This window comes from Zeugodacus cucurbitae, chromosome 2, assembly GCF_028554725.1.
Source record: "Zeugodacus cucurbitae isolate PBARC_wt_2022May chromosome 2, idZeuCucr1.2, whole genome shotgun sequence".
NCBI classification, from domain to species: Eukaryota; Metazoa; Arthropoda; class Insecta; order Diptera; family Tephritidae; genus Zeugodacus; species Zeugodacus cucurbitae.
In genome coordinates this window covers 2,777,904-2,803,524 of record NC_071667.1, presented here as the reverse complement: position 1 = coordinate 2,803,524, position 25,621 = coordinate 2,777,904, and the positions used below count along the sequence as shown (strand labels likewise).

The window sequence follows — 25,621 nt, the reverse complement described above, 5'->3', positions numbered from 1 at the left end:
ATATTGTGGGCTTGCATGAAAAATTAGTTTGCATTACAATTATCTCCGCTACCATAGTTCTGACTTGGTGTTGTTGTTGCTGTTGTTGTGTTTGTAGTTAATGTTGCAGAAGTTGTGGCCATGCAAGTCTCAGCGGATGGTGTCATAGGGCCGGCAGAGTGTGGTGTGAATCCGGACTGGCTCATACACTTTTGACGCACCTCGCGTATTTTCAATTGGAGATCTTGTTTTCGCGGAAATACGTCGATGTGCTTTTTCTGCAAAGCAAAAAGGTGGGTTTTTACGTTTGTTAAAATAAAGTGCCGATAAGAATGCACACATGTGTTGTTGTTTGGTATTAATTTCTTGTTGCCTGCTTACAAAAGTTATTGCATATAAGAATTACTTACTTCTCACTATGCAGAAGTTTCTATCTATTTTCATATATGAGAAATTTATTTATCACCACTATTATTATTACAATTGACCGTGATATGGACATTTCTTTTTAAATGCAATCAATCATTTGTTCATTTAGCATACCTGAAAAGCCATTGTGGCTTGGGTCGATGGAAACATGCCGTGTTCGTTGAAAAGTTGATAAACAAACTTGCGACGTATTTCTAATACCTTGCGATGTCCTTTTTCGCTCGCATCTGATCGTGCACTTTGCAAAGGGGTTTGTGGAGTGCGCGGCGAACGGTCCGTTTCATCAGAGTTCTCCAAATCTATAATTAAATTAAAGTCGACATAAAAAATCTGCATATACTTTACACTGCTGTATGTGACTTTGCACTTACTTAGCTGTTCAATGTTGAAATCGGGCCCGAAGAAACGTTGTGACGGTGTTGATGGCAATGATGCTGTATCAATAGCCGATTCATCCTCACAAATGACTATAGATAAAGAATATTGTTTATATTACTTAAAGATTGCGAAATTTAATGTGGTTATAGCAAATTTCTACTCACTCTTTTTTGGTGGCGCAATAGGCTGAGGTGGATTCTTCTTGCGATAATTGGTGCCGTAGACGCGTGGCGATGAGGGCACTGCTATGGCGCTGGGCGATAGACAATCTTCGGGTTTGAACTGTGGCAATGCCTGATATTTCTTCTCGAAATCTACTTGTTTTAGAACGCTAAAATAAATGATATACATATGTACATATATATTTAGACGTAAATTTATAAGACCATATTTTACATTAAAATGAAATATATATTGAAAGTTTTATTTCCATCGAAGAGTACTCACCTATCCATGTCATCGTTTTTCTTTTTAGTCGCTGATGCTGATTTTAACGGCGACTTGGGGTTCAACATACCGCTCAAGTCAGTCACACTCCCGGTACTGCCATTGCTATTAACTGCCGAAGGCGTAGTTGGCATTTGCTCGTCGCTGTTGGGCGTGGTCGTTGACGAGGTAGGTGTGGGCAAAGCCGACGTCATCGAACACACAACTGTGTTTACATTGCCAATGATAGGCGATGAAGAGTCCACCATAATAGGCGAATTCAATTTCTTCATAGCGTTGCTCCCCATCAGGCCAGTGGCAGAAAAGCTGTTATTATTACTATTATCGCTTGCTCCGTTGTTTGAAGCTATAATTGTTGTAAAATGGCAAATAATTTACAGCGAACTCCAAAAAAACCTCAAAAACAATACATACAACAAGTTTTTCGGCGCGGAAATTTCGCACGTCCCAGTTGCGCTGGCGTTGGTGCTAAAATGAACTGCAACTGCTGTTTGCCACCAATATCATTCGGTTCATCCTCGACGTCCAAGGCTGAAGTCGAGCTGCTATCTGTGCTGCGCTTGCCAGCTGAGTCCGGTGGATTCATTGCAAAAGTTGAAGAGGAGCAAGCTGACTTCGGTGTGGTGGGCAATGATTTATAAGATGGTGATTTTGGTGTAGGTTCTGCAAAAGTGTAAGATATAAATATTTATATATTGATAAAACGTATTTTATGCCTATAAACCTGTGTAGTTGTGCAGCAAAACAGAGCCGTTATTCGTATTTGATAAAGCATTGCTGGCACTCATATTTGCATTCATACCAAAAGCAGTTTGGCCATTGCTCTTCTTATAGTTGGGGTAGGAGATGGGAGTTGGCTTAATTGGACCACCACCAGAAACGTTGCTACTGGCGCCGATACTGGCTGATGATTCCGTTAGTTGTTGCATTGGGAGAATGGCGACCTGAAACAATTTTTATTTTTATTTATTGTTTTTATTATTAATTGTTTATATTTTTCGCCTTACCTGATTTAACATATTGTTGACTGTGAATAGTATCTGCTTCTGGCCGCTGCCAATTCCGCCATTACCACCAGTCGACGTTGTGAGTATTTGAGTTGGTGTCATTACCGGTGTGCTGGTAAAGCAAGAGGCCGCGGACGAGCTGATGGCTACGCTAGCCGAGGCAGGCGAAGATGGCACCGACGATGCCGATGTGTTGGCTGTGGAATTAACAACAGTTGCAATATTTGAGTTGAACATTAAAATTGAAGTGCCACCGCCTTTGCCTTCGCCATTGACGCCGCCGCTTTTGACGTCAGCTTTGAAGGCGGCGGTGCCGCTAGTTGTTGCTATTGTGTCGTTGCTGCTGAAAGTGAATATGTTATTGAGGTTGTTGTTATTGCTGCTGCTGTTAGTAGCGTTAGTAATTGTAATGATATTGTTATTGTTGTTGATATTGCTGCCACTGCCGTTGCTGCAGTCCAAGCGAGTAGCAGCCGCAGCCGCAGCGAGTGATGGCGCCGTACTCAATAGCGTAAGCGTGCTACCAATTGGCGGTGGATTGCCACCACCAAGCTGTACATTGCCATTGGTCATAGCGACAATATTGCCGTTGTTGTTGCTATTGGATGGGCATGAGGTTGCGGCGAGTATGCGCGCATTTGCCGGAAGCGTAATCTTGTTGCAAGAATTCATACTGATCAGCGATAATGGACGCAAAGTGGTCGCAATAGCATTTGGATGTTTCACAGCGATGGGTGTGGAGGGCGTAGAATTGATATTTAACGCATTCGGATTGATATTTCCACTGGTTGTGTTGTGGCTGACATTGCTATTGGTGGCCAAAACGTAGGTGTATGTGGCGGGCCCACTGCCATTGCCGGCATCTGACAATTTCTTCAATTTATGAGACACTAACTGAGCGCTGGAGGTGCTGGCATACCGCTGACCATCGGTTATTACTAGCATTGTCGGTGGTTGCTGGTATGTAATTGCTGGTACTTTAGTATTGGGAGTTGCCTCAACAGCTGTGGTCTCGACAGTACTCTGCTGGATCTGCGAGTCTTTGACTGCATCTATTATCAATGGATCGCACAGAATGGTGGAACGGACACCTGGTGAATTTTTATTACACACATCTTTACCATTTTCCGTGAGATTTGTAGAGTTATTTAAACAGCCATTTTTCATTTTAATCAGTTTTTTAATAATCGTTGTTGTTGTCGTTGGAGTCGACGGTTTTGTTATAGACGACAAAATTGGCGAGTCAGTGTTATTGTTGTTGTTAGCAATACATGAGGAGCAATGAGAGGGTAAAGCATTAATTTTGTCAGTTTGCGAGGGAGATGAGATTGTTGTTGATGTGGATGCGGATGCGGATGTAGAAGTGGAAGATGTGGGTGTAACGGATGAGCAGGTATTATTTGATATTGTTGAGGACGCAGGCAGGGTGAGAGGTGACAATGCTGATGTGACTGCAATGGTTGCGCTTCTTGATATTTTGTTGAAAAACAAGGGCGGTGGTGTAGAGCTTAATGAATGTGAGTGTGAATTCGAGTGTGGATTTGAATGTGGATGATGATGATGATGATGGTGGTGTGTGCGAATTATTGCGAACTGAGCTGTACTGGGAACAGCTGGCACGACTTGTTGTAATGCTGGCGAGGCATTCAACGATTGCCTCCTAAGCTTGGGCGATTGCGGTTCAGTAATACCAAAGGGCGTGGGTACGCGTGTAATTACTGTTGGAGGTGTTTCCACCCGCCGCTGATGCAAATACTTCAATTGACGATGTGGTGAGATGTGCTGTTGTTGTGGTGTCAACGAACGCACGATAGTGAATTGTTTTCGTTTCAACGGTGGCGGCCAATCAACCGTTGGCTCAGCTGTGCTCACCGGCACAACTGAATGAAACGTTTTCGTTGTTGGTGTTTTGCTGTAGCTGGACGTCGTGGGTGTGCTGGTTAAACGTAATTTTGGTATTGTATAAAATTCTATATCATCAAAATCAGTTTCCGTCTCGTAGGCATCGTAGTCATCATCGGCTGCTTCGAAAAGAGGTTGGGGACGAGTATCTTTGTGGCTTTCCGAGGCTTTATCGACTAGCGAACTTGCTGAATTCATATATTACCGATTTGTAATTGTCGGAACGCAAATATATATGTGTTGATGATTTATAAACGATTAATGCACATGTAGGCATGGTCAATGGTTAGTTGTGAAGAATGATGAAGAGATAGAAAAAGATAGAGAGAGAGACAGCAACATTTGGTATGCTAAAAAACAGGTAAGAATGCTATTGCGCATGCAAATAAAAAATATAAATGAAGGTGGAGGTTTTTGAAACATGATCCATTAACTGGTTAAAATGTTAATACAATAAACGAAGCAGTGAGTTAAATAGAAATACAATATTAGCGAAGGATGGTTGCGACGTTGATGATAATAACGAGTTGCGGCAGTTGTTTAGGGAAATTTATGAGATTTCTTAAAGTATCCAATTGATCATAGTTAAAATAATTAAAAAAAAATTGTTTTATATTACAATACTCATGAATAAATGAAAATTAAAGTAGAGCAGTACATAATCAACAGAATATACAGCACAATAGCAACAACTGAAAAAATAATTTAAATGTTATAAATAATAACAAATGCAGTTATATTCATATAATCATAAATTATAAGAAAATGAAAAATTTGTATATTTTACTTTAAATCTGTATATACCTTTACTACCTTCCATGGTATTAGGACTGCGTAGTGGATGTCCCGTATTCTGTTGTTGCTTTTGATTGAGGCTCGCTGCAGCGCCCATTGGCACATTGAATGTGAATACACTATTTGCACTTGCGCCGCCGCCATTCATTTTGTAGGGGGAAGTGAGCTCTTGCTTGATATCCTCTTGCTTTATATGCATCTGTTGCGTCTGTTGTTCGTCTAGCTTAGCACTTTTTGGGCTTATGGGCATGGTTTTGAACGCACCGCCTACACAAATGAAAATGTTGTTATAAACAAGCGTAAATATATATGAAAGAAAGTTGCGTATTATGAATTATGAAAATACAATAGAAAAGCGTTACGAAAAAATATCTACAGTGAACAGTGCACTCAAGTATTATGCACCACGAATAAGCTTTTCAAAGCAATCTAACAATATGATGCAACTGCTTTTCAAAATTGTATTTCGCTTATAATTTATTGCGCTCGCCTGTTGGTTGGAATGGTGTTACACCGATTGGATTCTTCGGACTGTTGTATGAGTATTTCGGCATCTGCTGAGGACTAAGAATGCTACTTTCAATGCTGGAGGCATACGGCTTGATGGGTTTCGGTTTCAATGTTATGTCCCTCTCAGTGCTCGTGTTAAGTGCGTTGTTGCTAGAAGCTAGATTTTCTTCCGTCTTATTAATGCTCTCAGTTTTTACACTTGAATTCTTCGACGTTGACAGCTTTTAATTTAGAAAATATTATTATTTAAGTGTCAAAGCAAAACTTTTCGATAAATTATAAAAAAAAAAAAACTGTATACATTGAGGATGATTGATTAATTCGTATTTAAATTAAATTCCAATGGAAATATTTAATTTGAAAAGTCACCAACCTTTTCGTTCTCAACTAAGTTTTTACTTTGCACACTTTTCGCCGCATTCGTTGCGGATTTCCTATAATCATAGGCGGTATCTTCAACATCTGAATCGGTAACGCGTTCGCGACACTTTAAATCTATTTGTTTCAATGGGTCTAGTCGTTGAGATCCTGATTTGCTATTGCTGCTCTGCTTATTATTCGTAGCTTCATCTACCATCAGCATCTACATCAAAAGGTATATTTGTAGTAAATACTATTGTTGGTTTAATAATTAACATAACTTACGTGCTCATCGTCTGACTGTTGGGTTTCGTTTGGTTGCACAACCTCCGCTTTGATACTCGTGTTTTCCTCTTTCACATGGCCCAGAGTTTCTTCAATTGTAAGTGGTATGATATCCCCTTGAGAATCGACTGCAGTGTTGCTTGAAGCACTCGCGGAACCCGGACTATGCATTGGCAAGTCGATACTGTCACTGCTATCTATAGCGCCACTGCATGGTCCACCTTTACCGGAACTAGATGACTTACGACGGTCTTTCGAACACCATTTCCAATGTGGGTGAAGTTTGAAATGAGCATCCTTCACTGAACTGGCCAATTCATGATACTTAGCTTTCTGTTCCGGTTTCAAAGCGTACCACCATTCACCGAGAATTTTGCTTACGGTGCGATTGTCTTGGTTAGGATGCTTCTTATGAACCAGTTTACGGTGTTTTTTCGAGAATATCATAAAAGCGTTCATAGGGCGGCGGATTTTATCCGGTTCTGGACTTAAGGGCTCCTTATCAATGACACAAGCTCCTCCTCCGCCAGTTGCTTTTGCTTGTTGCTGCTGCTGTTGTTGCTGTAACGCACTAAGCGATTGTGAACGTCGCTTAGCTGCTGCGCCGCAACTACTTGCAACTGTCGATGTCTTCGCCTCTCCCATACCTTCATTACCATATTTGTTTCCCGACGAATTCCCATATCTGTAGCTGTCACTGCTACTATTGATGGCGAATCTTGTATGCTTAGTTTTTTGATGTGTTGGTGCCGATGGTTCGAAGACGTCGTCATCTAATTGATCGTCATTATCTTCTTGTTGAACGCTGCTGTTGTCTCCGCTGCCACCTGATGTTCCTGTTCCACTACCTACATTAAACGTACTATTCATGGCGGCTGCATCACTTGTTGAGAAATTCAAAGGTTTCTCGGGTGAGTCTAAGTCAACGGTCATTTTATGACCGACGCTCAAACTACGATTGCTGTGATTGTTGTGGAGACCATGGTGATTAATTCCTTGTGTTGTTTGCTGCTGCTGCTGTTGTTGTTGTTGTGGGGGTGGTGTTTCCGCCGTTGGCGGTATGATGCCGGCTATCGTAAAATTGGTCGGTTTAACGGGGGATTGACTGATGGTGGGCAACAGCGTTTGCCATTGATATATCGACCCCGGCGGAAATCCTAAACATAAAAGAAGAAAGCCGAGAGATAGACGAAATGTCTATTATTGAAATATTATATCTTCAGGGACACATACCGTTTTTTGGAATCGTCTTTTCATTTGAAATCGGTGGCGCTGGTGCCTGCAGCTGTAATTGATGTTGATGTGCAGCGGCTAAGAGTGAGCCGCCACTGATCGAAACTAATGTGGACTGTCCTGTCTGCAGCGCTGAATTGCCATTAGCCGGTGACAGCAGTGGCACTAGCTGTGTGGGATCGACTATGACAGGATGAAATGATTTCGGCAGTGTCGTTGCAGCATTGCTCCCATTAGCTGCGGTGCCATTATTTGCTGCAGCCGCGGCGGCAGCAGGTGAGATCCGTATAACACTGGTGGTAGCGTGACCAACGCTTGTAACCACAGAAGCCGGTGGGCGAGGTGGTGCAATCACAGCACTGCTAACGACCGGTTGCGGTGGAGGTGGCGCAGCTGGTGACAGGGATATATGACTATGCGCAAGCGGCGGCTGCTGCAAATGCTGTTGCGCCATGACAACAGATTGTGCTGGTGCTGGTGGTGGTGGTGCTTGGTGGTGAGCCGGGTGCAGAGAAGAATGATGTATATTGCCATTAGATCCGGACATATGTGTAGTTGCTACACCAGCAGCACTCTGATGATGCACCACCATAGAGACGGGCGATTGTTGTGGCGGTGGTGCGGCAGCGTTTCCCTGTGCACGCACCGATTCGGGACGTATAACCTGTGGATAGCCCACTGTACCATATTGTATGGGGCTAGCCGCAGTCTTCCACTTAGTTGTTTGTGGGTCCGCTGTTACAACAGGGCCACCACCTATCGGCGTGAAAAAATTTTGGCGATTGGAGACAACTGGCACGGGCGAATTGGTAACATTCATCGGCGAGGTACCATGGTTGACAGGTGAAGAATAGCTTGGTGTGGCAGAACGTGAACTGCTGAGTGACACTGCAGAGAAAAAGAACAGTGGTTAAATACCTAGTATTAAAAGCAAAACATAGATTTAAGATTACTTAAACATTGAAGATACAAATTGCCAGCTATGTCATCTCTCGGCAAAAAAATATTTAAATTCATTTTCGCAAGGCTAATTTCAATATCAAAAATTCACACAAGTAACGCAATGATATTTATAAAAAGATAATATGTTTAGTAGACGCAAAATATATTATTTCACCAGCGATTGACACTTTCACTATTTATTCTATACAAATTAACTATTTGATAATTTTTTTACGCAAATATTAAGGCATTGCACTAAAAATGTATTGAAGTTTTCGCACTCCGCTTTAGATTTCGACTTATGAAATTTTAGTTGGGTCTCCTCAAACGTTTAGTCATCACTAATATCTTGTTTTCTTTTTTCTTTTCTAAACATTTGAATGCTACAACAATCTTTTGAAAATAATCGTCACTTCACACCTTTCTTTGTTAGCGTCTTTGTTCTCCAGCATGTACACTTTACCTGCCGATACGAAAGGCTCCTTCTCAAGGCCTTATGAACAATACATTTAACATGCACAATGCTCTTCTTGCAGGTACTTGAAAATATTGTTATTTTTTGGGCAGAATTATGAGTGGAGAGTTCGGATTTGAATGTGTGAGAAGAAATTTCAAGTACTCACTGCATGTGTCACTTATACATACAAACATGCAGTGTATTTTTTAGATGTGCGGTTTTCAGTGAGGTAATACTATTTTAGGGCGAATAAGTATTCAGTACACGCTATACAGCTTGAACCAAGTAATCATGACAGAGACAGAATTCCACATAAAATGTCCAATCCTTACGATAAATAATGTAAAATTTAAACACATATTTTTCCAGCAATTTGTCAAACCAAATATGGTTCAATTATTTTAAGGTAAAATTCGTTGAGCTTTTTTCATGGACATATCAAGACTATGGGATGGGACAGTTGTTCTTTCAACTTTGTGCTCCTGCTTACCTAAAATATTAGCCACATCAGTTTCCTCCTGGTCAGAACGTCCTGTCACACGGTAGTTGGGGGAAGTCTCTGAATCGCGCGAAGTATCTTCGTCCACTTGCGTCTTACTGCTTGAACGACTATTCATATCACTGTGTGAGAAAGTGTAAATATATGAAATTTATTATCATATTTGAAAACTGGAATATATATGACATACCCAGGAAATCGACTAGCGCCATTGGGCCGCAGACCATTGCCTTTCTGATTGAGATGGCGTGAGCACAAACCCCGTCGCTGAGATTCCTTGGAGCACATACCACAAAGGCGACGCCATTGTTTGCCATTGTATTTCTTGCGTACCCCGGATTCCGATTGAACAATGTCACCCTTTTTGAAGCGATGTGGTGTGGTTGCTTGAGATCTGTAAGTGAATGAAAAAAAGTGATATACGAAAATTAATAACTGGTACGACCTGTGACGATACCTTGGGGTGCTTGATGTGCTACCACGGCTTTGTACACTGCTGCGCTTGCTTCCCGCCGACAGTTTCTCGGGGTCGCCGTCACCTAGCGTGTATCCATCTATTTGTACTCCTTTTAACTCATCATCCGACTCAAATTCATCATATTGACGTGACTGGCGTCGCTGTAGATCATCTGATGGCGATTGCGAGTGTTGGGAGTGCGATTGATGACTGCTGATGCCGCTGCCTCCTGATTGCGATTGTTGTTGCGAAACAACAATTTCGGGTAGCGATGCTGTTGCTATGCTGCCGTTGGCATGTATTTTGCCAATCGTTCCCACATTATGAGCGTTCACAAGCAAAGATTGCCCACTGCCACCTACAGTTTGGAACGGTGAAGTGGCAGTCGTCCGGTAATACTCTTCTTGCTTCTGTAGATGTTGCTGTTGAGTGGTACTGTATGACGACATGTGTGCGGCCAGCTGCTGGGAGCTGGCGACTGTAGCGTGTGCCGGAATTTTACCGTCATACCGCGTAGTCACATAAGTCAAATTGTGGTGACCAGTACTGGTTTTGTGCGACACTGTCCCTGGAGCACCGCTGCTACCGCCAGTGCGATGTTGATGTGGGGACGTGAGCAGCGCAGAGTGTGAACCACCAGCTTTATGATTGCCGAAAACATGTGAATGCTGCTGCTGTGGAGAAGGTGAAAGCTCACGCAATTCGTCCCACCAAGGCGGTAACAGTAAACGCAAATCCGCCCGTTTAACCGTTTTAAACTGTAATTGGAGTATATGAAAGTAATTAATTATAACTGGTACTATATGGTATATTCTACTTCTACTTTTCTTACTATTGGCGTCGAATCTGTGTGAATTTGTACGGTGAACTGTTTTGTTTTTGTATTGATGTCCGTCACAAAGCCCTCCACAAAAACATATCCTGATCGACCGTCGATTTGACTGCGCACACAAACTCGTGTGTCCACGTTAATCTAATGAAGTCAGAAGAGCAAAGAGATTTTTATTTCAGCCATTGATAGGGCTTGCCATTAAATATGGCATTGTTATAAAATGAGTCAACATAAACATTATTCATATAAGTAAAACTAATTGTATTTGTAGGCTTCGACTTACATCAGCTAATGGTGGACTAGCGTCCAATATCACATTAAAGCGCCCATTGCCCAAAACGTCTGTATAGCGCTGGGTGCAATTTTCCGGCGGATCGAATTCCACTGTAATCGAATTCGGTGTAGCAGCGGAAGACGGTCTGCCATTGGCTTCTACGCCACTGCTGCTACCATTGTACGATGTAGTTTGACGTATAATACCAGATGCGTAAAAGTTGTTTAGTTTGGCCAACACGCGCGTGTTCGACCATTCGCTGAGATCTAAATTGGCAACTAGCGACGGCGGCGGCTGCTGCTGCTGATGCTGTGGCTGCATGGCAACCACTGGCTGTGGTTGTTGTAAATGTTGCTGATAGGTGTGGCGTTGTTGCTGCAATGTGGTATTGCTGGTGCTGTGAGCCACACTCAACACGTTCTGCAGTTTGTAATTACTTGACGGCTGTGTGCTGAAGAAAAAATAAAAAATGAAATAATTTATCAATTTATCTATTAATATCTATGATGGCTATTGGCATACCTTGTTATGATCATGCGCTTTTCGGGACTTTCAAGTGATGTCGCTCCCCGCCCAGCCGCCGTTACAACTGCCGTACCACTGTTAGTGTTGGCGCCAGCGCCAACTACAACTCCTCCCGGCAGTGTAACGGTGGAAAGTGTCGTTGTTGCCATCGGACTCACGATCATTGATGTTGCTGGGGAGTGTTGCTGCTGTTGGCCAGTCGAACGGATCGCTGTATAGAGAATATCCGTCGATGTAGCGGCATCATTTGCAGAACTTGTGGTTGTGACTGACCATGAAACGTTGCTATTGCAGCCTGTAACAATAATATTGCCTGTTGCTGATGATGATGCACTCGATATAGCCGTCTCGTTTCCGTTCCTCAAGCCGTTATTGTTTTCGGTGTTTCCGTTAGCGTTATTATTCGGCGAAATTTGTTTGGAGATCGACGAGGTCGCAGCTGGCCCACCGCTGTGCTGCTGGTGCTGGGGCTGTGGTGAGGTTTGCTGATGTCGGTCCAGCTCAGCTGGATCGAATTTACGTTTCTTCGGATGTTGACGCGGCGCCGACTGTTGGCTGTTGTGGCTGGCGGGCGGGGGTTGATGTTGCTGATAGAGAACATTTTGTTGTTGTTGTGTTTGCCGCTGCAGTTGCTGTTGCTGATCGGCAACATTCGTGTTAGCATTGTTTGTCGTTGTTGCTGATGCGACTGAAGAGGAAACGGACGCAGATGATGTGGTGGTTGCTGTTGCTGCCGATGATGGTATTACCATTTTGGTGAGCGATGCTACAGCAATGCGTTTCGCGCACGGCTCCTCCTCCTCGTCCTCAGCGTCAAAAGCAAACTGCTGTCCACGTTGATTTGAATTCTGTTCGTTCTCAGAGCTGAAACAACTCTCCTGTCGTTTTGGTAGATTTTGCTGCAGTAGATTCTGTACAGATTTCTTGCCGTTCGGCTGCTCTTGCTGTAATTGCAATTGCTGATTTGCTACGTACAATGCGGCCGTGGTTGCTGTTGCTCGAGCTGAAACCGCTTTGACCATTTTTCAGGTGTTGCACGCAACATCGAAGCAGTCATTGACAGCCACATAAGCTGTGGCGCGATCCGACAAACGGTCCCTATCCCTGCGACAGCTACAATTGCTGGTTTTATGTCTCTGCAACGTCGACGTCGATAAGACTACGTTATGTAATTTATATAGTGATGAAATATTATAAAGGTTTCAAAGGTAGCATCTGCAAAAAATTATGAAAGGTTGTCTTTGACGTATAACTAGTTTATTTTATGACATACACATGTACAAACATTTATTTAAAACTACTTATAAATGAGACAAGTGTCTCCTTTAATCTTAACCGCTTAATCTTCATCTCTTTCCAATATAAATCCACTAGCTCACAACGAGCAAAAGCTACATGTATGTCTCGTAAAAATCAACCACATCAAGTCAATAATCAAATGCCATCATCGTCGCTGCCGTTGACAGTGAATCTGCCACAAACCACCGGATATCGATCAATACTCCCACCTGTCTGGCTCGTCAGTATGTATTTGAGTGCAATCTGTTACATCGTTACCGTTCTTTACCCACAGCACATGGCACTAAAATAAGTATCTCGGTTGCCGGGCGTTTGGGGGGCGTGGTAGTATAGGAGTAATTGCATCCGGGAAGCCTAACACGTTAACTTCCGTACACTCGGCCTTCAGTGTGTATGAATAAAACGATCAAAATTTACAGTTTTCCGCCACCAGGACGCTAACTCACAATACAACAAATATTTTAGAATAACCTTACCTATGGGTTGCTGGCAACAAGGCGAGGCTAACAAAGAAGACACAGACTAAAAATGATATAAGTAAAATTGGTAACTGTAATCACAGTCAAGTCAATTTGAGTATAGACCTATGGGTATTGCCACACATCTCACAATCCATAAAAAAGGAAAGGATACAACAAGAGCGGAGCAGATACAGGCGTTAGTTGTGACAGCGTCTGTTTTGCAACTGGTGGACTACTATAGCTATACTCCACACGGGCTATGAATGCTGGGTGAGTGTCTGTGGTAGCGTGGGGGAGTCGCGAAGCGGACTTGGGCGCTAGTGACGGATACACAAAAACTGCCAATGAACTGGGTGGAAGGTTTTCTTCCCTTTTAATGCACTTTCTATGCGCGTTATTCAACTAATGCATGGCACAGTACAACTCGTTGATGCTCAATCGTTTCATTACGTATAAAGTTGCCGATGCAAGCCCGTTATAGTCGAGACTGCTAACCGCCAACGCGCCAAGCAGACTGAAATAAAATTAAACATGAGTAGTACAGAGTGCGGCCCTGATGATGGCTGCAAGTGGTTGGCTGTGGTATAGGGTCCTCTAGTTGATAGTAGAAAAGCAGCCAAGGTGACTGGCGGCTGCCATGGAGTTCAAAAAACTTATAGGTTGCGCGCCAAAGAGAGTTGCCAAGCATAACACAAGAGAGAGAGAGAGAGAGTTAGAGCAAAAGAGAGAGCGAAAGTATGAAACAAAACAAAAGTGGAGCTGCCGCAGCAGAAGCGTATTTCAAGTGCCATTCATGGGTTGGTTCGTGTTCATCTATGATTTTGTGTTGATTACAAGTAGCGTGCTTGAACATCAGCGTAGCTGAAATCCTCGGCTTATTGGCGGTGCAGTCAGTCTATTTTAAACAAACAAAAATGTGAATACGCGGAGAGTACGTGGTAAAGTAAATAAAAGTACGAGATTGCTTGCAACAAGAAACAAAATTGGTAGTTATCATATTTGACTCTACCCTTTTCTACCTTTTAGTGGAAAAACAATGTCATAAACTCTACTCTCGGATGACTTTAATTTATGGTAAATACGAAATTGGTACATATTTCCTATAAATAACTAATATGATACATCATTCCAAAATATAGTTTCCTCGGTGTTTTTACTCGAATCCGTAGGTTTCATTTCTTCTGTCGTCGCAACAATTTGCACAAATCTTTGTATGTATCTACATAAGTGTGTTCATTTGCATTTCATAGCATTGCATCTGCAATGAACCTTTTACATATTCCCACATACATATAAGAAAAACACACATATAAATATATTATTTGCACTTTAACAAAATAAAGTTTAATACACATTTAACGAGTGGCTAAATTGGAGCAATTCAATTGAGTTGAATCTTGCGGTTTAATTGATATCCGCCCCTATTCCCGTTGTCGTTATCGTTTTAAAACGACTTAAGAACGCCTATTTGGCATTCCTGTTGGCGTTAACGACATTTATCGAAAATAAATTGAGATTCCCCAATTTGAAACGACTATAGAAACGACATAGAAACAGTCGTTTTTTGTCGTTGCTATAATTGTGAGCGACATAGAAACGACGCGGTTGTTTGAAGGAATATTTGAAGTGAAGATGAAAATTCCAAATCGGAAACAGTTTGAAATTTTAATTTCTGAAATGGAAAAATATCCTGCATATGCCAAAGACTTTAGAAAAGGGATAAATCCTTTAAATTTCGATTTTTTGGGAGGGATATTTTTTTCTCAAAAAAAAAAATAAATAAATAAATCCATTTCACCGCCATCTCTCGTCGGAAATTGTTGGCATTAATAAAATTGCATTTTTAATATTTAAGAATATATTTAAGATATGAAAGATCTTAAAATTCAAAACGAAGAAAAAAATAGTACTCCAACAAGAGGAGGAGTTAATAAACAGATACCCATGTCTCTTTTGGCTGGACCACTAGTTAGAGTAGTCGGATTAGCCAGAAGCAAGGAGCATGAGACGCTGGAAGTATAACATATTTTACAAAAAAATTTGGAGGACGCAGATGTCACCACTACTTCTTTTAAAAAATCAAATAAAGATGGAAGACTAACATTGTTGTACTTAAGTACAATAATTACAGTGATAACGTTGTTTAGAGTCAATATAGAATAGCATAAAATCCATTAAGGACTGCTTTAAAAATGTGTCTCGTTGCATAAGAAAGAAATTTTTATATGGGAAAAGAGCTCCTTAAAGTATACTATATAAAATATGTAGACAAATTTCGATAACTTTTCTTAGGCGTTACGATATACTTCAAGAATACCAATTTAGGAACGAAACGACGATAAGAACGACAACGACTTAGAAACGACTATTAAAACGACAACGACAACGGGAATAGGGCCGATTATTTATATATGTATATGAGAGTTATGGAAACATGTCGGCCATCAATGACTGACCGACAGAAGTTGGCATATTTTATATTTTGATTCACTGTGACCATTGTAGATATCTACTTTATGTATGTTTACACCTACTGTTTGAAGTGACTGTTTAGACATTCAACTGAAATCGGTTTACAATCGTTTCCCGCTTTAAGACTACATGCTCAGTGTTTTCGGGTGCAAATAAATAAAATACACAAAAGATCACTGCACGTTACAATTTTTTAATTCCACAATATTTTCAATTTTTGCCAACGGTTGACATACATATGCACTTAAGAACTGTTTGAGAAAAACTGATAGATTCTCGCTGATTGATGTGTACAAATCTCTATGTATACCTACATACTTCACAAAAGAAAAACTAAAGAGAAAGAGCAGCTGGCAAGAAAAGCTTAAAAAGTTATTTTGCTTGTACATATCCACGACAACATCAAGCCATTCGAATTAACAACCCAGCAAGAAAGTTAAAGTTGTATCTAAAAATTCGTGAATTAAATGAGCTGTAGCCAGCTCTTGGGGAATGTTGTAAAGTTCTTTTTAAAATACCGCTCCAGAAACTAGCATCAACACCAATAACAATGTCAGCTTTGAAATCCAACGCAGAATCACTCTTGCCAACAGGTGCTACTACGGACTGAGACCGAACTATACAAGTCTTTAAACATTGGCGACGGCGAATGCCACACACGACGTAAAGATGAGCTGAACGAGTTAAACGAAGACGTAGACATGGTTCAGCGAATATAAAGACAGTGGCGACGCTTGCTAGGTCAGAAAGAAAGAAAGAATTCCAGCTTTGAAAGTGAAAGAGGAAAACCTCCACTCCGTTGGAAAAACCAGTTGGATAAGGATCTGGCTGCACTTGGTATCCCTAATTGACGTCAAACAGAGAAAAGGAAAAACGAATGGTGAGCTATTGTAAACAAGGCTATAATCGCGTAAGCAAATCAGTAAAGAAGTAGAATCTGAAACTTGAGCTTTTCCTGATTTCATTTTTATAATATGTTCTATAGTGCTGCCTCAGATCTATTCGACCTCCGATTGTAGCTAGTACCCTGTTTGCGATTAGTTTTAAACTCTGCACATGCTGGTGCATTGGTTATTTTATTATTAATTGTTAACCTTTTCGATTGATACCAGCAGTGTGCACTTTGTCTGAGCCAACTGTTGTACAATATTATTGCGGGGCCTTTTGGCTAAATGGTCATTTCTAGTACGCAAAGTATTTTCTATTCACCTACTACTTATTTATTTTCTTGAAATTTCTTACTAAAGTCAATTCATTTTGCGTACACATATATATTAAATATTTGTATGTCTGTAGTGGTGTTTATATGCATGAAAGGAAGTTGGAGAGGCGCGCGCTTTTGATGATAAAAAAACCACAACCGACCGCTGACTCATCTAACTGAGCACAAATGGTGCAATTAACATTATTATTTACATAACACACACACATACATACATATATACTTATAACAACAATAAGTACCATATAAAAGCGTGCTTAAGTGCAAATGTATGAACGTACGTATGTAATTTTGCGGAATGTTGACAAGTATTGCAGAGTTTACGAATCAATCCCTGCCGAGATATCCAACATTTGCAGTAAGAGAAATTAGTAAGTTATTCAATTATTATAATTTAAAATATCCCCTATGTACATGGTTGCTAACATACGTATACATGTGTCTGCGTCCTAATTCAACTTATGAAGTTTTATGTAGTAGCTCATCTAGCGCCCAAGCGATGTTTAGCAAATATTTCGTTATTAATTAATTATCCAATAAAAAATAAGTCTCGCACTTGTCTATATTACAGGTTAACGTACATTAAAATGTCAATTTTATGTTTTTGAAAGGAATATAAAAAATTCTGCCACTGTGCATGAAAACCGTGTCCGTCCATAAATGGAAGGCGTACGTTAGAGAATGTGATCATCATTTTGAATTGAGTTTGAATTCTATTTTGAATATTATGATAGTCCAGCATTAAAAATATTTCTTTTTTCGTCTGCTAAAAGAAGAAATATTTACTTGGTATGAATTTTATATGGAATTCAATAAAATTTGAAATTATTAGACTTCAGCTTATTGCTTTGATCATAGCGTATGAAACATATGAACAGCAACAACTTGTAAAGCTAGCTAAGGATCACACTTCCATCAATTCGATCTAGTTGCAATACATACAATTCATGTTATGAATATATACATACATGTATATGTATGCGTGTGATTAAACAAGCATTTGGTTGTACAAAACATAATATTCGGCATATACAAATTCCCCATACCGTTAACTCGGATTTCATTTTCGAACAAAAATTCTAACCACGCCTGTAGCCCATTTCCTAATTTATATTTTTTCGACGCCCGCAATTTGATATTCAATGTATTGTACGTACACACGTACGTATGTACTTTTTTTCGCAATTATAAATATGATATTTATGATTTTCTTGCTGCATTATGGGAATAAAACATTTCATATGAAATACAAATTATTATTTTGAAACATTAAAAAGAAAATAATTCGTGCAAAGTAAAGTGAAACTGCACTGTGTCTTCGGTGGAGTAATAGGTAGTGCAGAAAATAAAATAAAAAGCTTAAACGGGATGGCGATCTAACTATTAGAAATCCATTAAGCACTGAAACTGCAAAAGAGTGTAGATGAAGTTCAAAAAACTTAGGTCGAATAGTTCTCACTCAAATAGACCGACTTAATTGTTTGTTTCGTTGTTGTTTTGTCTCTTTATTACTTTTTATATTGACTTCTTGTTGTTATTGCAGACAATACTTGTCTACCTTTTATTGCGTTCACTTTTCTAGAATTTCGGTAATAGTAGCAGGGCATCTAACCTTTTTATTTTTCTTTACAAAAAATTAAAATGTTTAAATATTATATTTTTTATTGCTAACAATAAAATTATTTGTTTTAAAATTTTAACAAACTCGAATTGAATTATAAATAAAACTAAACAAAGTAATAGCAAAGAGATTGGTTTCAAATCACAAGAATCTAAATCGTTCGTTTACTTCTATTGGGTAATCGAGTGTAAGCTGGAAGCTAGGAAGCACTACCAATCCTAGACCGAAAAGGTTTTTAAAAAGATCTAGTCCGTTTTTAGTTTAAAAATTTCGTTAATTATTTTTGCTAGGAAAAGTTTGAATCAATAGCACCCAACCAACTTATTTGATAAATAATCGAGACATATATATTGAAACACTTTATATTCTTTAAAAATGTAAAACGTAATTAATAGTTGGCTAAAATAAAAATAAAATTAATAATAATAACAACAATTAAAATAATAGAATAGAATATGAAATTCATTATGTATAATGCTGCGTTAGACACAAAAAGTTCAATGTTCTTATGTAACGGTTGTAACGGAAGCACATCAAAATTTAATTTTCATACACTACTTGCCATCAACACATTGCGCAGAGATTTGTTAAAGAATCGAAACGGCACAATGAGCGAACATTATAAAATACATTGAACATACATATAATAGGGAAGAATCAGTAGAAGGGCAAATAGTTATTGAAACTAACCGTTATCAAGTTAAAAAAAAAAAATAAAATAAAGTAGGAAAATTGAAGAAAACAAATAATAAATTGAGCAAATAAGTATCAGCACACATATTTATATGTATGTTCGCATGAAAAACAATAATAAAAGCTCAATAAAACTACAAAAACGTACTTATGTACATAAAAAATACATCATAAACTAACAACAAATCGACGAATGAATTTCTACTGCTCAACGAGACCAAACAACGAACGAAGAATGCACTACGAATGCAAGAACCATTTATCAACGAAATGCCAGAACGAGGTGTGGAATATGAGCAAATGCAGTGCAGACGCGTAGACGACTATTCGTGTAAATGCACGATGACGAGACGTACGAGTGAATGTCAGTAACCCCACTTGGCGGCCAATGCATTGTGTGTGTGTGTGGAGGCAGAAAAAGGAAATACGTCGAACCTGAGGTGTATGCCGAGTGGAAACGTGAAAAGAACACAGCAACACAGTGTTGTAGTTATGGGTGTATGTTTTATTCTTTTTATGTGTGATTTGAATTTTCGGTTTTCTAACAATTTGAGGAGCAGACATGTATCTACTTGTTAACTATGAGATGTATTGACTACACCTCAATGTACTGCCAATGGACGAAGTAGAAGTCTGAAGGATAACTTAAATAAAAGACTAACAAGATTCAGTTTATAGATAAGAATGTAACAAAGCAGTTTCTAAACCTCTTCAATAAAAAAGTATATGTACATACATACATACGTATATGCATGCAATTATCTCAAGAATTTTGTCCCCTGTCGGAAGGACATGTCGCACAGTTAGCTGAATGCCCTCGAAATAAGTAGTAATGCGAGTGAAATATAAAATGAAATGTAAAAGGAATGTTGAAAAAACGCAAAAAGAAAGCAAAGAAGAACATTAAACTCAGAATGCATTGCATTGCCATGTGAGCGAAAGTCGCGTATCCACATATCAAAGAATTCAGTGATATCATTCAGAAGCATATAGTGTGGTAAATTCAACAGAAATGAAGCAGCTTTACAACTTTTGCAAATACTCATTTACCGACCGGAGGAAGATGTGGTGAGCAAGGCATTATCCGCATATATACATACGTTCCCTATATGTGGAGAGCCCCGTCAACCACTTCGCTTTCTTAACTGACGGCGGCCTATGGTTCTCAAATATAACGGGTGTACTTTTTAGACATGTGGTCTTCAATGAGGCAATTCTTTTTTCGGAGTTGGTCCTTTTAACAGCTGTTACTTGATTTATACTCGCCGTTGCAATGCTCAAAGGACCAAAAATCTTTCGCAAAACCTTTCTCTCGAAAACTCTATGAGAGTTTGATTTGGATTCGTCGAGAGAGGATTTTACTTTTCAATTGCCTACTCAATCTAAAGTAGCACCTGTGGCAAAAGTGATTATCCGTTAGATTTCGAGGCTGACATTGTTGGTGTTGATAATGTTAATTTCTTATCTTTACACTAAAGCTAAATTCTTGGCCATAATATTAAATTATATGCGTGGTATTTCTTCTTGAAAACCACATGTCTAAAAAACACCCTTTACATACACAAGTATGAATGTGTAAGTTTGTAAATGATTGTGCTTGTTATAATAATACGAACTTTTGCCATCCTAATGGAAGAATCGCACATTTTAAGTGATGAAACCACCAATGAGCGGGTATGAGTCTTTAAGTATGTAAAATCGTCTGCTATATACATATACCGCATCTGGGAAATGTTGATGCCACATATTGAATATTGCGACGTCAACTAATAATCAACTCTTGAGATTGTGGTTTAGAAACTGTTGCACATTTTGACCAAAGATTATATAGCTCGTTTTCATATCAATTTCTGATTTTTCATTTCATTATTGTACTTTGTAAGCCTGTTTTTTATTTTTTTATTATTATTTAAGCACAACGTAGCAATTTAGTGTTAAGAAATGAAATACGGAATTTGACATTGTCCGAAAGGATAAAAGGGACCTACCTCTTTCATTAAAGTCTACACTAACAAATATATATACATGTATGAATGTTGTCCTAAGAAAAAACACGGTCGGAGAAGGTTGAAAGTGTTGTGTTGACAGATTTTTTCTTCTTCTTTTCGCGAATTCTAGGAGAGCCGTATCAAATACAAATCAACGAGATGAACATTAGCTGAGAGCCATGTCCTGTGCTGGTAAATGCTCACGAACTGCAGTGCTGTTTTGCAATTTCTATGCAACATATTTTGACTGCCCTCCCACTTCCTTTTTTATTCAGTATTTCGCATGAGTATAAAGAGTGCGCGCAAAGGAAGAGAATAAACATGGTGAATACAAAGTTAGAAGGCAGATTGAAATCTGTAAATTTATAATGCGGAAAAATATGTATGTACATATAGATGTCCATGAATTTGTTACACATATTGACGTAGGCATACATATGGGCGTAGTACTATTCCATTGCACGTCGTAACAACATTTCTTGTTGTCGAGCGATTTTAGTGACTCACAATGCCGGGTTCCCGGCAAGCGGTGGCTGTATGGAAGACATACAGCAGCCTAGCAACGAGCGCTCTCATTGAGACCAATTTGCTTGAATAAGAAATCTGTATGCATTTTAGTTACCAGAGTACTGGAGTGCGCCGACCAAAGAGTCACCGCTTGATCACAGTCAGGGTTGCTATTTTCTTAAATGTTTTAGTTTGCTTACATTTTTATAGTATATACCCATTTGAAACACAAGTACTAATTAGAAGAGTTTTATACGTATGTAAAAGATTTGAAAAACCATTACAAATATGTTTTGGAGTAGCAAGAAGATGGATAAACTCCATCTGAATTCGAAAAATGGAAAGGTAAACCACAAAATCACAAAACGCACAGAGTGTCAATGAGCAGAGTATCGCGATTGGTTTCACGGCGTAACGGATCAATGTTTCGCCTATACTCTCCAACAATGAAATATTCACGTGTATAAACTGGAGCTTCTAGAACTACGTCTAATAAAAATAAATCCATAAATTATGAATTAAATTGTAGGGGCACCGGTTTGTTCGATAAATGCTTGTCATTCATAGTAGATATTCATCCCCGATATTCAAAGCAAATCATCATATTAAAACAGTCTCGACATTCAATCTAAGCATGGCTAGCCACAGTTTACGCTGGCTCAATGCTATTCGACCATGACCGTCCTAGCTCGATATTGTCCGCTCCAGAAATAAATCGCTATTGTTGCTTTGAATAATTTTCTAGAATAACATTTTTGAAAGGTATAATACCCCCACTATTCAAATAGAAAAATTTTAATCATGGCAGTATATGACAATGGTGGAAAATCAAAGGTAAAACATGATAATTGCAAGCAATTATATTTAAGCTTGAACTATATTAAAATTATACATGTAATTAGGTATGTATATTTTATTTACAGAAATTTTCAGTTTAAAAAAATGTATAATTGTATGGGGAGTTTTGTTACAGTTAGACTAGTGTTATTATTTTTATGAATAGTTACAAATACTATTTACATATGTATGTGTGTATGTATGTGTACAAACATGTATTGCATATTCATATTAAAATTATCTAATAAAATTGAAATATTGTTTACCGTCTAATGAATGCTTTAAATTAAAATAAAAATAGGAATTCATAATGTTTATTGTTCGTTTTTCGCAGCCACTGATAGACAATGAGCAACGAATTACGTGAGAAAAGCGCGGTAGACGGGATGTGATTTAATTAAAATGAATATGGTGTAAATAAAACACAATTGTAGAATAGTAGAATACAAAATAATGCATTAATTGAATATAAAGCGGACGAATGCAACGCGTTGATACATTCATAAGTGCACAAATAAATATTTGTATAGAAATTTTGAAAAAAAAGCTAAGCACTTGGCACTTAATACGGCGTGTTGATTGTTTTTGCATTGAAGTGCCGGATAATGCCACTAATTACAAATAAATAATGCAAAAATATTGTATGCAATAAAGAAATATACATTGAAAACGGCCAAAAAAAGTCAGCCTTTGAAGTCTCTGCGATAAATATAGAAAAATAATTAATAATGAATTAATAGTTAAAACTATTCCTTTATGTATTATCATATACGGATCATATCACATAATAAGTATCATATCATCCAATTAGTGAATAATAATTGTAATGATAAGTTTTATATGATTGGCTCAATTTTTCTTCAATGAAATAAAATATATTGATATACATATGTCAGGTTAAACACATATATTTGAGTGAGTGACTAGAGTTATGTACGAAAGTCCAATGAGTATTTGATTGAACCCCAAACTGATGTACATATGTACATATTTCTAACCGGAATCATGTTAGAATCACTTCTATGGAAGACTAGTTGTGTTTACGGCTTATACTACTGCAGTTGTAAATTAAATTGCAATTTAGTTGAATTCATTGCAGGTTATGAGCTATTAGCATATAAAATTGTCATTTAAAGTGCGATAGGTACGAGCAAGTACACATATTCATGCAAGTCAACTGCGATAATTTAATATGACTGTCAAATGGAAATGTACACGTACGTATAACTATTTTTATTTACGAACACACATGATATGCGAACTTTCTGCTTGAAATTACAAATCTTCAACTGTTGTTGACGGCAAGAGTATATTGAACTTTTGTTACCCAGCAACTAACTACCTAAGTAACCGGCGGAATTTTGGGTATTAGTCACACCCCACTCCTGTGAATGGCTGCTGGGCTAGCGCGAGTATAATAGCTGCAAGAAATGTCAGTTAGAGAAAAACGTGCCTTCAAAGATGCCAATCAACAGGGATAAATAGTGTGCCGTCTTTAATAAGATGAAACATTTAATAGTCCAATTAAGGAATCAATTAGTGGACTTACTGAAAAAAATATACATATATTTATACAATATATATAAGAAGTTATGGCGCTATGATACGGTTACATTTATTGAACTCACCTTAAATGCTCAAATTATTTCGTTTTCCCTGCAATCCAAATGTAATTATATGTTAAGCGTCCAAAATTTTTCTGAGTTCTCATCAATATATGTATGTATGTATGTATGTATGTGTGCAAATGACTATTTGCACGAGATCCATAAGGTAGGTGGGTTGAAAAATACTTTTTAAGTGATGGTGAGTATTTGGTGTTTTCAGTTTTTCTTTTTATTAATGTCCATCTCTCCAACTTTGCGTGCGACTTCTTGCACTTATATGAAAGCTTTTTGGAACACAGAACGTTTCAGGATGTTGGATTTGCTCTCTGCAATACTTGCTCCTTTTTCTTGTTGTTAGTTTTGGTGTTTTTTATTTATTATTTCTATATTGTTTAACGGATAACGCATTAATGCTGGAAAGAGAAAAGTAGCAAGGAAATGAGTTAAAAAAGTAGTCAAAGTCTGATGAATAGAACATAGAAATGTGTAGATAGTTGATTTTGGATAAATTTCTGTTGTATGAAAAATTACATTAACGATTGAATAATGAAATACTCGAACATATCTGAAACGCTTCTCCGATTCTAAATTGAGGTGCATAATTCTTTCCAGAGTTTGCGGAATATTTGTCCTATATTTTGTGAACAAAATTCAAAGTGAATACTGTTGGCAATACAACCCCGGGAACACAAAATTAATAGTTTTATAAGCGTATAAAAACCTGCATGTTAAAAATATCAACTGAGCTCATTATTTGTTACACAAATTTCATACAACTTAAATGCCATATAACGTGGGCCAATCAGATACAATTCGATGAAGCACGGGTTATATCAATCGATCATATAGTATTCCGAAAAAATGGACCACATGTATGCATATGTCTACCAATTGCCTTTTCCAGTGAGAAACTTTAAATTAATCAGCGTAATTTAAGCGCTCCAAATACTCGAAACTCAATAAACTGAGGCGAAGTTTGGATGAAAATTGTAAGGCTTAATGGAAATAAAAAGAGAAAAAAGTTAAATTATTGCCAATTAGCAAATACGCTGATGAACACGAAGAGCCAGAGGAGGTAAACGCGTGCGGAGTAAAAAGTGAGTCGTAGCAAGTTGGAAGTCCATAACATTGCATGGCAACTAAAAAATTGTTGGCTGGCTGTCAATCAATATTACGCAAAGGTTGCCAACACTAACTGTGGGTGAAACATACATTTTTTTGCAGCTACTGCTGTTAGTTGATGCTGGCAGCAATAGCAATTTGCGTAGTTGCCACAACACCGCAAAAATTCACACAAACCTGCGCCCATACATACATATACAGACGAAAATAGCACACAAACTGTATTATGCATAAAATCTGTAACACAGCACAACTGACGAACGCAAGTGTTTGTATGCGCACTGACTTTGTGTGTATTAAGTTTTGTAATCCGCCACCGACTGACACAGAAGGAATGGGCAGGAACTGGAGGGCCACCTACCAGGTTTGCGAAGCACATTATTCCCTTCTAATACAAATGCATGCGCATGCCATTGACCGCCGCAGACGAGCGATTGAGTGTGTGACTCGCATTCGGATGTTTATGTGTCCGAAACTCCGC

The 25,621-nt window shown here is 38.7% G+C and overlaps 1 protein-coding gene across 8 annotated transcripts in view; it reads right to left on the bottom strand.

The window, feature by feature from the left end:
- The window catches only part of LOC105221648 (putative transcription factor capicua), a 52,488-nt gene that overhangs the window by 4,943 nt on the left and 21,924 nt on the right, over positions 1–25,621 (bottom strand). For 5 of the 8 annotated variants that reach the window (XM_029037888.2, XM_054225920.1, XM_054225921.1 and 2 more), the window contains exons 3-21: positions 24,040–24,431; positions 11,309–12,526; positions 10,796–11,237; positions 10,513–10,653; positions 9,681–10,438; positions 9,414–9,617; positions 9,215–9,345; positions 7,326–8,213; positions 6,093–7,249; positions 5,821–6,030; positions 5,428–5,668; positions 4,947–5,204; positions 2,241–2,437; positions 1,958–2,177; positions 1,648–1,896; positions 1,234–1,579; positions 951–1,117; positions 523–875; positions 38–257 (exon numbers count right to left, since the gene is read on the bottom strand). In XM_029037888.2, coding sequence (XP_028893721.2) covers positions 38–257; positions 523–875; positions 951–1,117; positions 1,234–1,579; positions 1,648–1,896; positions 1,958–2,177; positions 2,241–2,437; positions 4,947–5,204; positions 5,428–5,668; positions 5,821–6,030; positions 6,093–7,249; positions 7,326–8,213; positions 9,215–9,345; positions 9,414–9,617; positions 9,681–10,438; positions 10,513–10,653; positions 10,796–11,237; positions 11,309–12,333 — 7,207 coding nt within the window. In that variant the 5' untranslated portion in view covers positions 12,334–12,526; positions 24,040–24,431. Of the gene's footprint in view, positions 1–37; positions 258–522; positions 876–950; positions 1,118–1,233; positions 1,580–1,647; positions 1,897–1,957; positions 2,178–2,240; positions 2,438–4,946; positions 5,205–5,427; positions 5,669–5,820; positions 6,031–6,092; positions 7,250–7,325; positions 8,214–9,214; positions 9,346–9,413; positions 9,618–9,680; positions 10,439–10,512; positions 10,654–10,795; positions 11,238–11,308; positions 12,527–23,753; positions 23,960–24,039; positions 24,432–25,621 lie in introns of all 8 variants that reach the window. The other 3 variants (XM_054225924.1, XM_054225926.1, XM_054225925.1) reach the window with 3 other exon arrangements.